Source organism: Chiloscyllium punctatum, chromosome 3 (genome assembly GCF_047496795.1).
Source record: "Chiloscyllium punctatum isolate Juve2018m chromosome 3, sChiPun1.3, whole genome shotgun sequence".
Taxonomy (NCBI): domain Eukaryota; kingdom Metazoa; phylum Chordata; class Chondrichthyes; order Orectolobiformes; family Hemiscylliidae; genus Chiloscyllium; species Chiloscyllium punctatum.
The window spans coordinates 114,167,737-114,182,595 of NC_092741.1; the positions used below are offsets into that span (position 1 = coordinate 114,167,737).

Consider the following 14,859-nt stretch of genomic DNA (forward strand, 5'->3'; position numbering starts at 1 on the left):
TTTTACAATACACACATACAAGGGAGAGATAGGAGTTTCAACGGCGGTGGATCAAATCTCAGGAGAGCAGAAGGGATTACTAAATGCCTTGCTAAGTATATTGTGGAAGACCATAGGTTCCTATTGCAAAGAATCAATGTGAATTCAACATTTAACAGGAGAATAGCAGGACAATGTAAGATGGTAGAGAAAAAAAATTGCAGACTAACCAAGATTATTTTGATTAAAGATGTAAATAGGCACCGGTGCACTGAGTATTATGATCTTTGAGACTGCCAGCTTTATTAATAGCCTGGCTAGAAGCCAATAAGCTTTTTGTTTAAAATAAATAAAGTTTGAGATCCTCGGTACCTACTAAGAATAAAGCCGCAAGATTCCACAGTTTTGAAGTATCAAAATAAATGTTACCATGCAAAGTTAGACAATTAAAACAATTTACAACATACATAACTGTTCTGAAGGAGTAGTATCAGACATGGAACCATTAACTGTTTTTATCCACACAGATATTGCCAGACCTGTTGAGTTTCTCCAGCAAATTTCTTTCAAATTTCCAGCATCTATACTATTTTACTTTTTAATAAAATACAAATAAAAGTGATAGCCTCACTTCCAGAATTAACTTGAGGTAAATATGGCTGCTGGACAAACTGTTTAGCAACTACTTGAGGCACCTCAAACAGAAAATTAGGTCAAAAAGGATATCACAAATCTCTCCGCAGACCTCAGTGAGATTGTGGTTCTTAAAATCCCATTAAACTTTTACAAGGGATTCTAATTCTTCAATTTCAAAGATCTGTCTTTGAAGGAGTTTTAAAGCTTGCTCCATCATGGACTACTTCAGTGATTGCTCACATTCTGGTTATTTGCTGTCCGTTCCTGATGCTACACAAGCATGGGTTCTTGAGACTACCCTCCAACACAATCTCACATGAACAAATCAAGCTTTTCCACAGTCAACTAACTTTACTAAGCTGGTACTACCAATTTTCTCCAAGCTCCAGTTTTTCTCAACAGGGCCAAGCAAATAATGTTTGTAGGCTTCCGTCGCTCCCTTTCTTGGCTGCAGAATTATTGATGGCCCACAGGTTTCTTCCAAACTCCCACAACTTTGAGACAGTTCCTGGGGCATGTCCTGACCCCTAACTCCAACACTATGCTGCATCTGTTGGCTTCCAGGGAATCATGGGACCTGCTACATTAGCACTCTTTTCACTCTTTCAAGACTCTTCTCCCTGCTGCTGACCACTTTATTTTCAAGCCCGTCCTATAGCTTACCTTTAATAATTTTTGTGGGTCTCAGGGTCTAGTTCTTGCGTCGGTGCCAGTCCTACAATCTCCCTTTGCACAACTCACAACTCTAAATTCATAGTCCTGATTACTGGGTTGTTTAATTGTCCATAGTGTCCAGGGATGTGCAGGCTCGGTGGATTAGCCATGAGAAACACAGGCTACTGACATGAATAGATCAGTCAGCCTCTTTGTTCCACTGTTCAGTGCAAAAGTGGCTGTTCCTGTGTGTAAGCTGTTTTTGTAACTCTTCATATCTAAAAGAAGTCTATCTACCTCAGCTTCAAAACTTTCAATTGATCCCCAATTTCAACCGCATGTTTGGGTGGTGGTAGGAAAACATAGTTAAGATTTCCACCACCATTTATGTGAGCAGTGCTTGTTAACATCATCAACCTGTGCAGAGGAAAATATGTGGAGGAAGAAGGAAGATTGCTTTTGTTGACAAATTTACAGAATCACTGTAAAACATTGTGCATTGATGTAGGACTGTGGTAACTGGTACTCCAAATTGCTAAGCTGTTTCTTTGCAAAGGGCAACGCTAATCTTTGTATTTTCTTTGGTTTTGAAATATAGCGAAGAAGCAGAAGCCCTAGCTAAAAAGCTGAAGCTTCGGTTTTATCGAGCTTCTGTGAAGGAGGATCTCAATGTCAATGAAGGTGAGCTTACTGAGTGAATCATGCCTGTCTAATTTTGTATTTTGTTCATAACTTTAATATGTATAATTAGTTGTCATTAAAGATAATAGCCTTGGTGATATTGAAGCTGTCCAACTATTAGCCTGTGTTAAATAATCTCCTCTCCATTCTAACTGTTGTGTTCACACCCTTCCACAGGAGCTCTTCTCTCCACCCCCCCACTTCCCCAACCCCTCCCCCCATTTTCTCTCTCTCTCTCTCTCTCTCTCTCTCTTTCTTTTTCTCTCTCTCTTTTTCTCTCTCTTTCTTTTTCTCTCTCTCTCTCTCCCCCTTTTTCTCTCTCTCTTTTTCTCTCTCTCTCTCTTTTTTCTCTCTTTTTTCTCTTTTTTTCTCTCTTATTTTTCTCTCTCTTTTTTTTCTCTCTCTATCTCTCCCTCCCTCTCTCTCTCTCTCTCTCTCTCTCTCTCTTTCAGACCAACATTCCTCTGGGAAATGACATCCCTCCATTGATAGCCATGCTTTCAGTCTAGACCCTAGGTTCGGGAATTCTTAATTCTGTCAGTCACTCCCATCTACTTTCCTCCTTTTAAAGCTTAATGAAGTTAGAGCTTTGACCAAGTTGTCCAAGTGTGTTTTTTATTGGCTTGGCATCAGATTTTATCAGATGACAGTCCTGTGAAGCACCTTGAATCTGAATAAAAAATCCAAAGTGCTATATAAGTGTCAGCTGTTATAGTTTACCATAGTAGACACTGTAAAACCTATTAACGTGATTCTCTGGAGTTTGAGTTGAACAGTGAGAGTGTACTGCCTTTGACTCATAGGCATTGAGGGTTTCACTGCAGTCCATATGGTTAGGCAATACTGTTAGGATCCCAGCTCATGTTGACACTAGATCCTAGACTGAAATCTGGCTTGATAAGTCATGTTTTGTTTTTGATTATCTTTTATAATAAGGTGGCCTTTTGCTGAAACTCAAGCATACAATAGTCTATATTTGGTTTTAACAGTAAACAGTTTATTATGCAAAAAAAAAGATAAAGGAATAAATCAAGCTATTTATATTCAACACATTTAATTTTGAAAGACTAAAAGTACAACCCCATCCATCTTAATAGCATTAATTCAGTGCCCATCTTTTCTCAGAAAAAGGCCTGGATAGTTGTTCACATGTTAGTGGATTTCATTGTTTGGATTCATTTGCAAGAACTATGTGTAATTTTGAGATACTTAGAATTGTACAGCATGGAAACGGACCCTTCGGTCCAACCAGTCCATGCTGAACATATTCCGAAACTATAGTAGTCCGACCTGCCTGCTCATGGTCCATAACTTCCAAACCTTTCTTAATCATGTACTTATCCAAATTTCTTTTAAACGTTGTAATAGTATCCACATCCACCACTTCTTCTAGAAGTTCATTCCATACACTAATCATTCTTTGTAAAAATAAAATTGTCTGTCATGTCTTTTATAAATCTGTCTCCTTATAAATGTGACCTCTAATCTTGAAATCCCCCATCTTAGGGAAAAGACTACCACCATTACCCCTTATAAAAATTATAAGATCACCTCTTAACCTCCTACACTCCTGTGAAATGAGTCCCAGCCTATCCAGACTTTCTTTTTAACTCAAACCTTCCACACCCAGCAACATCCTAGTAAATCTGTTCTGAACTCTCTCCAGGTTAATAATGTGCTTCCTATAACTGCGCGACCAGAACTTGACTCAGTATTCCAGAAGAGGCCTCACCAATGTTGTGTACAACCTCAGTATGCCTTCCCAACTCTTACACTTAAAGGACTGAGCAATGAAGGGAAGTGTGTCAAATGCCTTTTAATCACCTTGTCTATATATGAAGCAAACTTTAAAGAATTATGTACCTGAACCCCTAGGTCCTTCTGTTCTACAACATTACCCAAGGCCCTCCCATTAATTGCAAATGCCCCACCTTTGTTTGTTTGTACCCAAATGCAATACCTTGCATTTATCCAGATTGAACTCCATCTGCCATATTTCAGCCCATTGACCTATTTCATTGAGATCCCTTTGTAATCTTAGAAAATCTTCTTCACTCTACTATGCCATCAATTTTGGTGTCGTCCACAAATTTAATTACCATGCCTTCTGTATTGTCATCCAAATCATTAATATAAATGACAAACACAAGAGGACTCTGAACTAATCCCTGTGGAACACCATTAGTGACAGACTTCCAGTCCAAAAAGTAAACCTCCACCACAGCTGTCTCCTGCAATTAGGCCAATTGTGTACCTAATTGGCAAAGCTCACCCTGAATCTCATGTGGCCTAACTTTACTAATTAGTCTACCATTGCTTGAACTATGGGTTGATGCCATGCGTCTCTTCATTCAGAAGAAAATTGCATGATGCCACATGTTAAACATGGAAGCTCGCTTCAAACCAGTGGTTCAAATTTTGTGCACAGTGTACTGTCAAAAGCAAGGAAACAATGTTTATCTTAATCATTATTAAAACAAAAATACTTAGCTCTCCTGTTTTACTATTTATTGATCAGTTTGTCTCCCACATTAATTCTGTCTCTTGAGGAGTGCGATTAGTAACAATTAACGTTCGAGACATTAAAGCAACTTCTCACCTGAACCATCCCAGAACTAATCAGTGATTGAATGTTAAATGTGACCAGGCAACCTATAGCTATATCTTGTTTTGTGCGAAGCACAGGTGACATTTCTGAAATGCCAACAGGCCTGCAGTATTTAGCTAGAAAAGTTATTTATTTAATGTCTTCAATTCCAGAAATTTGTCACCTTGATTCAAATTGTTTTGGGGACCGTTCTTGTTGCATATTGTTTTACATAATATTTGTTGGCAGCATAAAATCATACAGCACAGAAACAGTCCATTGGCCTATTGGACCTGTGCCTCTGTGTAAGAGTCAGTCAATCCAACTCTGTGTTCCTTGCCTGTTAACATGCAAATGTCTCTCATTATTATTATTTAATGGGTATTAATTGTGGTCCTCCCAATTTTGTTTTTGTTTGGACAGTGTTGCAGCTTATTTACTGACTGTTTGTTTGTACAGATTTATTGACTATTTCATGAGGGACACATGGTTGTTTTGCGTGTCAGTGGTCTGGGACACGTTTACTGGATTGGTTCAGTACCTGGAAAATCCGAGAGAAGGGAATATCAAACTTGATTACATCCGCTCTTGAATTGAACAGTGATTGGGGAGTTGTGGCCAAGTGGAGAGTTTTATCCACTGTTGCTAAAACCCAACAAGTTTTTCAGCTCTGTTATTAACAGAGCATCAGAGAAGAAGGTTAGAGATAATGGGATGAATCGCATTGACCCTCTTTGAAATGTGTATCTATTCCCACTGATGTTTTGTTGCCACTCATTGAGAGTAGCTATTTTTCAGTGAGAAAATTTGTTTAAATATATTGAAATCTGCAGAAATAATCTGTTCTTGAAACTAATTACATTTTAACAGTTTGTTGAAACAGACATTGTTTCAATATCATTAATCAAAGTGCCTTCATTGTCACAATAGACAGTGTATTCAATAGTGACTTGAGGAAATGTACACAATAGTGGGAAGAGCAAAGTTCAAGTTATTTTGTGTCCACAGTTTTCAAGTATCTGGCTGAGAAGTATCTTCAGCGACTCAAACAGCATACTACTGAAGAACAGGAACAAGTACATGTGACAAGCAATCGCATAGGTAATTTGTACCTCATTAATCCATACAGATATTCCTGAGTTGAGTATATAAAACCTGAAGGCCTCAAATGCCTTGTTCATTTGTGCTGTCAAAACGCTTCAGAGTTGAAAAGAATCCAGATGCTACAGTAAATGAGACAAAAGTATTTTATGTAGAACACCAACTCAAGTCTAGGGATGGAAGTCTGCTCTTGTCAGGGTTCGATACAAAACACCCCAGTTTCTTGTGGCAGTGTCCTATGAAGAAAACTGTACCCCCAGGAAATAGCTAACCCACATTTTTCTCTCCCACGAACTCCCTCCTGAACCATGGCAATTTGTTGATCTTTGGCCTATTCATTGGCTTGCTTGTCTTTTCTCTTTGCGATCCTCTTATTCCCTACAAATCTCTGTAGTTCACCTTAACTGTTTCTCTGGGAACAAGTCCCCACCTCTTCACTTTGTGGCATGGTTGTTCACTGTCAGGTGTGAATGGTTTATCTCAAGCAATAAAGAGTGATTTGAATTTGGTTACCATCTTGCAGATGCTCAGCATGTCCTATAGCACTTTTCAATGAAGTACCTATTGAAACATAATCACTGATATGACTTTTTTTTTTAAAAAGCCAATTTGCTTATAGTAAGATTCTGTCCACACCAATGCCATAGTTTCTGGATTGGATCGCATAAGCTTGTGACTCAGGTCAGATACCATTGACCGTGTCCCAGCTGACACAATTACCAATCTTCTCCCCTGGTATAGCCAAGTTAATCAATTTTGTACTATCTCCAAGATTTCTAAATTTTAACTCACTATGAAAGAAAAACAATTGCTCTGTGCTCTTGCACATTAGAGCAAGAGGGTAAAGGACAGCATTCTATGATTTTCATTGTCTGAGTGTGACCTGCTAATGCACAGCACAGTCAAATATCCAGGTGGCTGTCTCCAGTGTGTGTCCCTATTCTGCTTCAAGGAAGCATTGTAGATAAGGCCTTGGTTTAAGATCTCATCTGATAGACTAAACTTGAGTACAGTGGCTGTCATGCTGTTGTACTGGATTGTCAGCCTATGTTTGTATCTCACCTCAAGTGGAGGTTGAATCCATGATCTGACTCTGAGGCAAGAGTGCTACCCAATGAAACCCTGGTTGTGATGGATCTTTATGGCAGCAGAAGCAGTCCTACCTGAGTGATGTATAACTTAGCAAGTAATCAATGAAAGCAAATGGTTTTGGTTCTGTGCCACAGATTGTCCAAACCAGTGGACCTGTCCTTCTTCCTTCCCACCTAACAGCTCCACCCTCTGCTCTGACCTATCACCATCAAGCTCCACCTTCATCTATTCACCCCCGCCTCCCGGCCTCACACTCTCGGTGAATGCCTTGTGCCCAAAACATCGAATGTCCTTCCCCTTGGATACTGCCTGACCTGCTGTGCTTTTCCAGCACCACACCTTTTGACTCTGACTCTCTAGCATGTGCAGTCCTCACTTTCTCTGTATCCGTTTCCTGTCATGTAGAAATCTTCTGAAAACTGGCTGCAACAGGGACACACGGGGCCAGTAGTCCCCTTCAGACTTCATGGCAGATTGTCAGTCTCATTAATACTACCAGAAGATTGTAGACCTCTGACATATCATGCAGCAGCAATTGTTGTGTCAAGCAGTGCCATAGGAAGCAAGTTAGTGTTTAGCTCCCATTAGCAAGATAGAGAGATCCCTTTTGTGGGGATGTGAAACATTGAATATATTGAATTTGAACTAGTTTGCGGGATATGACCATTGCTGACTAGACCGATGTTTATCACCCATCCCAATTGTTCAAGGAAATACCACCTGGTTTCTCCTGGAGAGCTGACTGACATTTTTTGTGTTGATGGGTGCATTGCGTCAGTTTTTTTTTAAAAAGAATCAATTTGGGGCTGAAGATAAATTTTACTGCAAGATTGTGCAAGTACAGTTTTAGATTCAATGTGAAATGAACGGGACAGTAAGAACTGCCATGCAGTGCTGTTAACTGTAACTGCAAATTATCATGTAATCACTGAAATTCCCCTCTTCTCCTAGGAGTATTTAATACAGCTGGCGGCAGTCACTCTGGCCAGAATTCCAACATGATAAATGGTGGAGCAGTTATCAGCCTTCGGCCAAACAAGCAGAGGACCAAGAAGAGCAGAGGCCTTGGAGCCCGCTGTGGAAAACTCTAGCGGTCTCATAATATGTGCTGTCTGTGCAACTGTTGTGATCAGTAAGGGTTTTTAATTTGGACATTCTGACACTTCAGAGGTAGAGTATAATTACAGACACTCCAGTACTTGGCTGTCAACAACTAAGATAGTACAGAGGCTTTGAAAAGCAAATCATTTGGCCCAAAATTGGTTGAAGGTTGTGATAGTTTAAAAGTGGAACGATGCCTGTCTGTAAATGGGACATGTGACCACTGACTTGTCTGATTTACTGTCGCTATGTATGGATCAGATTGAAGATGTTAGGTTTGTTTACAAGTTATTCACGTTTTATTCTGAAAATCAATGTGCTCAAGTTGTGCAGCATTTCTGCATCCAGCCAGATCTACCATATTATCTAAAAGGAAAGCAATCATGAATCCAGTATGATTTAATCTGTGAAAGCACTTCCTTCAAGTGAGAAAGTAGCCCAGTTACCAGGACCAAGAATCACCAGATCAAGCTTAAAATACTTAAGAGAATTTGCTATCACCCTTTTTTTAAGAAAAGAAAAGCATTTTATTGAATTATGAAATTCTATTGTCATTTGAACAGATATAACAAAAACATTGCCATTTGTGCTTTACATTTGTGGTTATTAATTGATGGGACTAACTTCAGTGACCTGTGCAATATTTCAGTGTTGGATGCAGCTGAAGTAAGATATTTTTTCACTAGGAGTAGTGGTTTTTTGGATGGTTTGATTTGATTGTACTGTTTAGATATGTTTTAAACAATTGGCATTTGGTATTTCAATGTTTGTAATCATACAATCGCTGTTTGTATACTAGAGACATTTTTTTACGGAACATTTGTCATCATGCCTGTTGATTACTTGCATGTAAGTTTTTAAGTAATTATCTTCACAGGCCTTATTATTCAGACTGACATTTGCATGAGTGCCAAATCAGTACTACAATTATTGCCTTTGTCTTTCCTTGTTTCTGACAAGAATATAAGGCACCCCTACTAGGATTCTGAAATGAAAAGGTAAGTAGAGCCTACTGCAAGAGGCACCATCTGGAGTTGCTTTACCTGACCACACTACTTTTATGCCATACTGCGTGTCTAGAGATCACAATTTCCTGACTGCATGATTTTTATTTTTATTTTATGTGGATATAAACTCCCTGCCTGAGCTTTCTGTTGTACTCAGTTACAACTGCTCACCTCTAGCAAGTAACAGCACCCAGTTGTTGAATTAAAGAGTATAGAATTGGTGAGCAGGTGGTGATGAATTGGCCCATCAAGCCTGCCTCCCTCTCGTGACGGACAGGTTTCTTGATTGAACACTATTTTTCTCACACCTCTCCCCTCAGACATCTAATCACCTGGACAGATATTCCTGAAAACATATTCTTGGGAAATTCCTCTTCACCTTCCTCAAGCAATCAAAACTGGACTGGATAATGAGGTGGACCAATTGTTTCATATTTTTAAAATCTGGTTATTTAAGGCACTGCCAGAAAAGACACTTTGAATAAAATATCTTCCTCGGAGGTGATGTCAGGGGAATGAGATTGACTGACTGTGCTGCTCACTTTGTGGCACAACAGAGGTATTTCACAATGTGTTTCTCTTTTGCTTCTAGCTAGGAATGTTCTTTGTTAGTATAGCTGAAATAAAAGACACCAATGAATTATTCTGCTATTCACACAGTACTGACAGGTTAAGCATTTACATTAAAGTAAGTCAAACTAAAATATAATCTTAGATTTCTCTACGCACAGACTGACTGGTCATCCATGCTTTTCTATTGCTGTTTACAATAAGTAGCATTTTCACTTTAAAATGGGCAGAATTTTTTGAGATTTGCGGTATACTAACACTCACCAAAGGAATGTGCATTGGTTGTCCCTTAGGATCAAATGGTTAATTATGAAACACTTAGCTGCCATTTTCTTCTAAAGAATTTTACGACAAGAAGCAGACCAGTTAGGCCAACCGATTTTTGCTAGTGTTCATGTTACAAACAACCAACAACACTCCCAAGAAGTACCATTCACTACTGAATTTAGGTTTTCTAATAGATTTTTATGATCAAAAAGGTATTTTGTGTGCATGTATGTATAAAATTGTCAGCTGAGGTTTAATACAGGTTGTTTTAAAGCCAGTCTTATGCAGTGTTCCAGAGTGTGGCGATTTTGCAGTTTTGAACTTCTTAGCTGTGCTTCTGGTTTATGTGAGTGTTATGTTTGTACAGTTGTTCAAGGACTAATGACACATGCAAATGAGGAGAAGGGGCAAAGTGCAAATGCTGGGCATATGAAATGAAGTACACACCAAGTTGTTAAATGTTGGCCCTGCCAATGAGCTGTGACTGAATAATATTTACATTTTGTAAAAAATTCTTGCTTGCAAGTGGAAGGTTGAGATTCAGTCCATTTTGGATGAAGAATCCAATCTGAGGTTTAGACAGATCTTTCTTTGTGTCAATACCCCCTACTGTTTCCAAGATTTTTTTTTGTTTGATTTTGAAGGCTAGTTGTTCTCAATATACATTCCCTGATGTATATGTCCTTGCAGGAAAAATCTAAGAACATAGCCTGAGTTTGTCCATGATCATCCAACAACAGGCACCATGCTTGGAAGAATACATAAGGCATATTAGCCCTTGTTTCTGTTGTTGTGCTAAAATATTTTGTATGATTTTGTTTACTTTACTGTTACATATCATTAAGTGATGTAATTTTATTGGTGCCACAGCTGTGCCTTCCAGTTAATCATATAATATAGCATTGGAGGCCATTCAGCCTATTGTGTCTCTGCTAGCTCTTTCAATGAGTTACCTATTAATTCCGGTCACCTATGAACATTTCCCTTGATCTGTGCCCCTTTTCAAATTGCATGATGTAAAACATTGCTGGCACAATGCCTAGACACTACTGGTCCACTCGTCTAAACCCATATGCACATTGGTCAATGTTGGGTCAAAGCACTGTCTGATAGGAGATCTGAGTGTTTTGACTAATCAGTCTGATTGCAGTGATACGCAGAGATTGAATTTTGGAGCATGTAAAGAATGGGTGAATCCTAACCAGTTGCCTAATTCTGATCACTATGCAACAGTTGTACACTTGTGATAACACAATGTCTCAGCCTTACTAACCACCTTTACCCCAACTGTGTAGGGAAAAGTGATTTGATGTTAGGATATGTGGAATGTGTTGCAATTGGGCAAGGATAAAACCCTTGTAAACAACTTATTTGTATTTGATCCCAGAGATTTTTTATTTCCTTTTAACTTTAACCTGATTAATTTCCAGGCACCTGTTTTTTTGTATGTCCATTAATATATTCTTATCGCTGCATTCTAAATCATTTCTCAAGTACCTCATTTTTTTCAGCTGAGCCCTTCATCCCGTCAACTTTGGTCTTAAAAATCCTATGAAGACTAGGTATTCACTCGGACAAAATCCCAGGAGTAGTTTACCACTAGGGCCAGTTGCCGGTCAGCATTGAAAGGTGAAATATATATAAGATATTGTGTGTTCTGTTGCCAGCTTCTATTCTCAGTAGCTGGAAATGGTTGTTTGAGTTTGCCCGTGTACAATTATTATAATATAGGCCAGGTGTCAACAGTCAGAGATGTTGTATACATCTGGCACTTGTTCTATTATTAGTCCTTTTTTATAGGTTTTTTTGTGATGCATTACTTATTCCTTTAGATCACATGTCAGCTGTGGCTCTGTGGGTAGCACACCCTTTTCTGAAACACAAGACTCCATGTTCAAGTTGTGCTCAAAGTGTTAGCACACAAATAAAGGCTGAGACTCTAGTATAGTGCTGAAGAGCACTGCACTGTCAGATGCCATCTTTCAGCTGAGATTTTCAACCAAAATACCAATGGCTGCTTGGGTGGATTACTATGGTACTGTTTTGAGGAAGAGCAGCAGAGTTGTCTCTGTTCTCACCAACATTCAGCATCCTAAAATGTAGCTTTTTTGTCTCTGTTCCTTCTAGCTCTTGCAGCATTTTACAGTGTGCATTTCATATACCACTGTAACATTCTTGCTGCTGCTCCCACCCCACAGGGATACATTGAACCGATTAAAATTAATATGAAGCGATTGTTTCACAAGCAGAAAGGTGAGGGTGTTAAAGACATGCTGACCTCTAGTTCTGAGTGTCAAAACCTTCTCATCTCTTTTTTTTTCTCTCTCACTCTCTTCCTCCTCGTCCTCGTCCTCTCCCCTGCCCCCAATCACCCCACATGAATTTGGTTTAGAATGATTCATTCAGCCCATCATGAAAAACTATTTAATTGGTCCCAATCCATAATCTCCTATGAGTTCTGCAATATTTTTGAGCATTTATGTAACTTCCATTTGAGTTATTGAATCATCTTCCTCTGCACTTTGACAGTTCCAGATTATCATTAATACTCAAACTAAAATCTCTCACCTGTGGTCTTCTATCAAAGAGTTTAGATCTACCTCCTCTGGTTACAACACTGTTTCTCTTGAAGACCTTTTTAAAAATTCATTCATGGGATGTGGGTGTTGCTAGCTGGACCAGCATTTATTGCCTATCCCTACTTGCCCTTAGATGGTGGTGAGCCGCCTCCTTGAACTGTTACAGTTTGTGTAATGTGAGTAGATTTACAATACTGTCAGAAAAGGGTATTCCAGGATTCTGACCCAGCGGTACATTTCCAAGTCTGGATGCTGAGTAGCTTGGTGGGGAATTTGCAGACAGTGATGTTCTCGTGTATATGCTGTATTTGTCCTTTCAGGTGGTGGTGGTCAGGGGTGTGGAAGGTACTGTCTAAGAATCTTTGATAAATTTGGCAATACATTGTATAAATGATACACACTGCCATTAAACATAGGTAGTGGATGTTTGTGGATCTGATAGCAATCAAGTGAGTTGCTTTGTCCTACATGGTTTCAAGTTTCTGGATTGTTGTTGCAGGTGCACTATCCAGGCAACGCTACTAACAAACTCCTGACTTGCCTCGTAGTTGGTTGCACAAGTTCTTATTTTCTCTTTAGTTGTCTCATCAATACCTTCAAAGATATTATATTCTTTATTATGTCTTCCCTTAGCTTGTTCTGCTGAAATAATGGGGGGGAGGGGACACTGACTTTTAGTTCATTGCAGAACGTAAAAAACAAGTTACCTGGTCTTTTGGTATTTATGTTCCATGTTAACTTTCTATCACCCTCTCCATATACCTTTCTATTCCTTTTTCTTCTGTTTATCCAGGTGATGTTCCTCCTGAATTTCTTATTGCATTTGTCAGTGACAGATTTGTAAGCCTGTGTTTTGGTCTCTTTCCCCCTCCACTCCAACTCCCTACTAGTGGAGACATCTACGTGATTAAAATCATTTCCCAATCTCAGACCTATATTGTGTCTCCCTCAGTAAAAGGCAAACAGAGAAACTTTCTTAGAAATGTGAAGAATTTGCTGACCTATTTACTTAGTGAGCTGATCAGAATGCCAAGGGAAAATAATGACCAAGGTGCAATGTTGGCACCTGTTTGGAAAGAACAGTTAAAAGGATTAGAAGTGGAAAAATTATAGCTTATCGACCTCTCTCCAATTTCTCTTCATAATACTGTTAAAGTTGAGATCACTGAGCTGTGCATAGTGGTAGCCCATTCTGACATGTTTCCTCTCTTATACCCTGTATGAGAGTTGCTGTTTTCCTTGTTGAGTTACTATGGAGACTCTTGAGCTCTTAACGGGGGACTCCAGAGACAAGTAGTACACCACTCCAAGATCTGCTTCACTAGATAATGCCATGCAATGATTTTCTGCTATCAGCAAGGAACAACTGTATTGAAATTTGCTCTTGAACATGTTGATTTTTGTAGTGATTTCAATTAATGGCCAATAGCATCATTTTGTAATTTCCAGCATGCAAATTGGAAACATGATATTCCTGATTTTACTTTTGCTAAAAACATCAAAATTGCATTTAATTCTGTTTTAAAATACTGCTTTCATGCAGAATATTTTGCAAAATTGGGGAAAGTTGAATAAATATATACACAATCCCAATAAATGAATTAATGAAACAGGATTGCTGCTATATAGGTCTTGCTAACTAACCCAATTCTATAAGCACTGCGTATTGCCTTGATATAAATTTTTTTGAAGGTATGAACATTCTCAGTTGTTTTGTTCTAGTTTAGGATCAAGTCCAATTATATTCTGCTTTTGCAAGGGGGAAACGTTGATGTGGTTTTCATAATTAGTTGCTGTATTGGCAATGGAGACAATTCACTTTGGCAATGTGATTATGCTGATGTGATCACTCAGACATGTATGGAATGATTTTATCCACTTCCTCTGAAAGGCATAATTGATATCCCCTAATATATCAGTCATTGCAAATTGGTTATTGGGCTTATACTTCCAGGTGTGTGATCTTTTAGTTTTGTTGTATGGTGATTTATTTATGGTGTGTGTTATTCTTTCACTCTGACTGCTGATATGCATGTAAAAGCCTGTTATATAGTGCCACACTAAAATTAATCACAGTACAATTTTAGCAGTTTTTTTATTATATCTGCATAACAACATTAATAAAAAGAAACTCTAATTAAATTTGCTGACTTTTGAATTCCTTGTGTCTACCAAACTCATTCAACCACTTGGTACCCAGGCTCGCTCTCCAATGATACAATGCCTTTGATTTCTTGACAGTGAGAAGTATCTCTCATCACATCTTTTGAGTTGCTTAGGGTGGATCAACGTTACTTATAAATAAACTAAGCTGCTTGAAGATCATACTCTGCATAATATTATTGTGAACCATGACTAAAGCAGTTCACGAATTACTCCTAAAACCATGTTTATAATTTTACTCTCTCATCTGCACATTTTATCGAGCTTAGCTGCCAATTAGAAAGTGGGAAAGTGCTGAAGCTTGTAGGAACTTGCTTTTTCTGCCTTTCGTTGAATCACTGACAAAAAGGGAGACTTGTAGTGGCCAGTGGGGAAATGCTCAATGGACTTGTCAACTGAAAGAAGAAATCAATACTTTGTTCCATAAAAGCTGACATAAAAC

General features: G+C 38.7%; 1 protein-coding gene across 1 annotated transcript in view; it reads left to right on the forward strand.

Annotated features, from left to right (window-relative positions):
* rab23 (RAB23, member RAS oncogene family) overlaps positions 1-14,396 on the forward strand; it is a 30,140-nt gene extending 15,744 nt beyond the window's left edge. The window contains exons 5-7 of the mRNA XM_072558400.1: positions 1,868-1,950; positions 5,546-5,638; positions 7,682-14,396. Coding sequence (XP_072414501.1) covers positions 1,868-1,950; positions 5,546-5,638; positions 7,682-7,821 — 316 coding nt within the window. The 3' untranslated portion in view covers positions 7,822-14,396. The remainder of the gene's footprint in view (positions 1-1,867; positions 1,951-5,545; positions 5,639-7,681) is intronic.
* Positions 14,397-14,859: the final 463 nt, after the last annotated feature.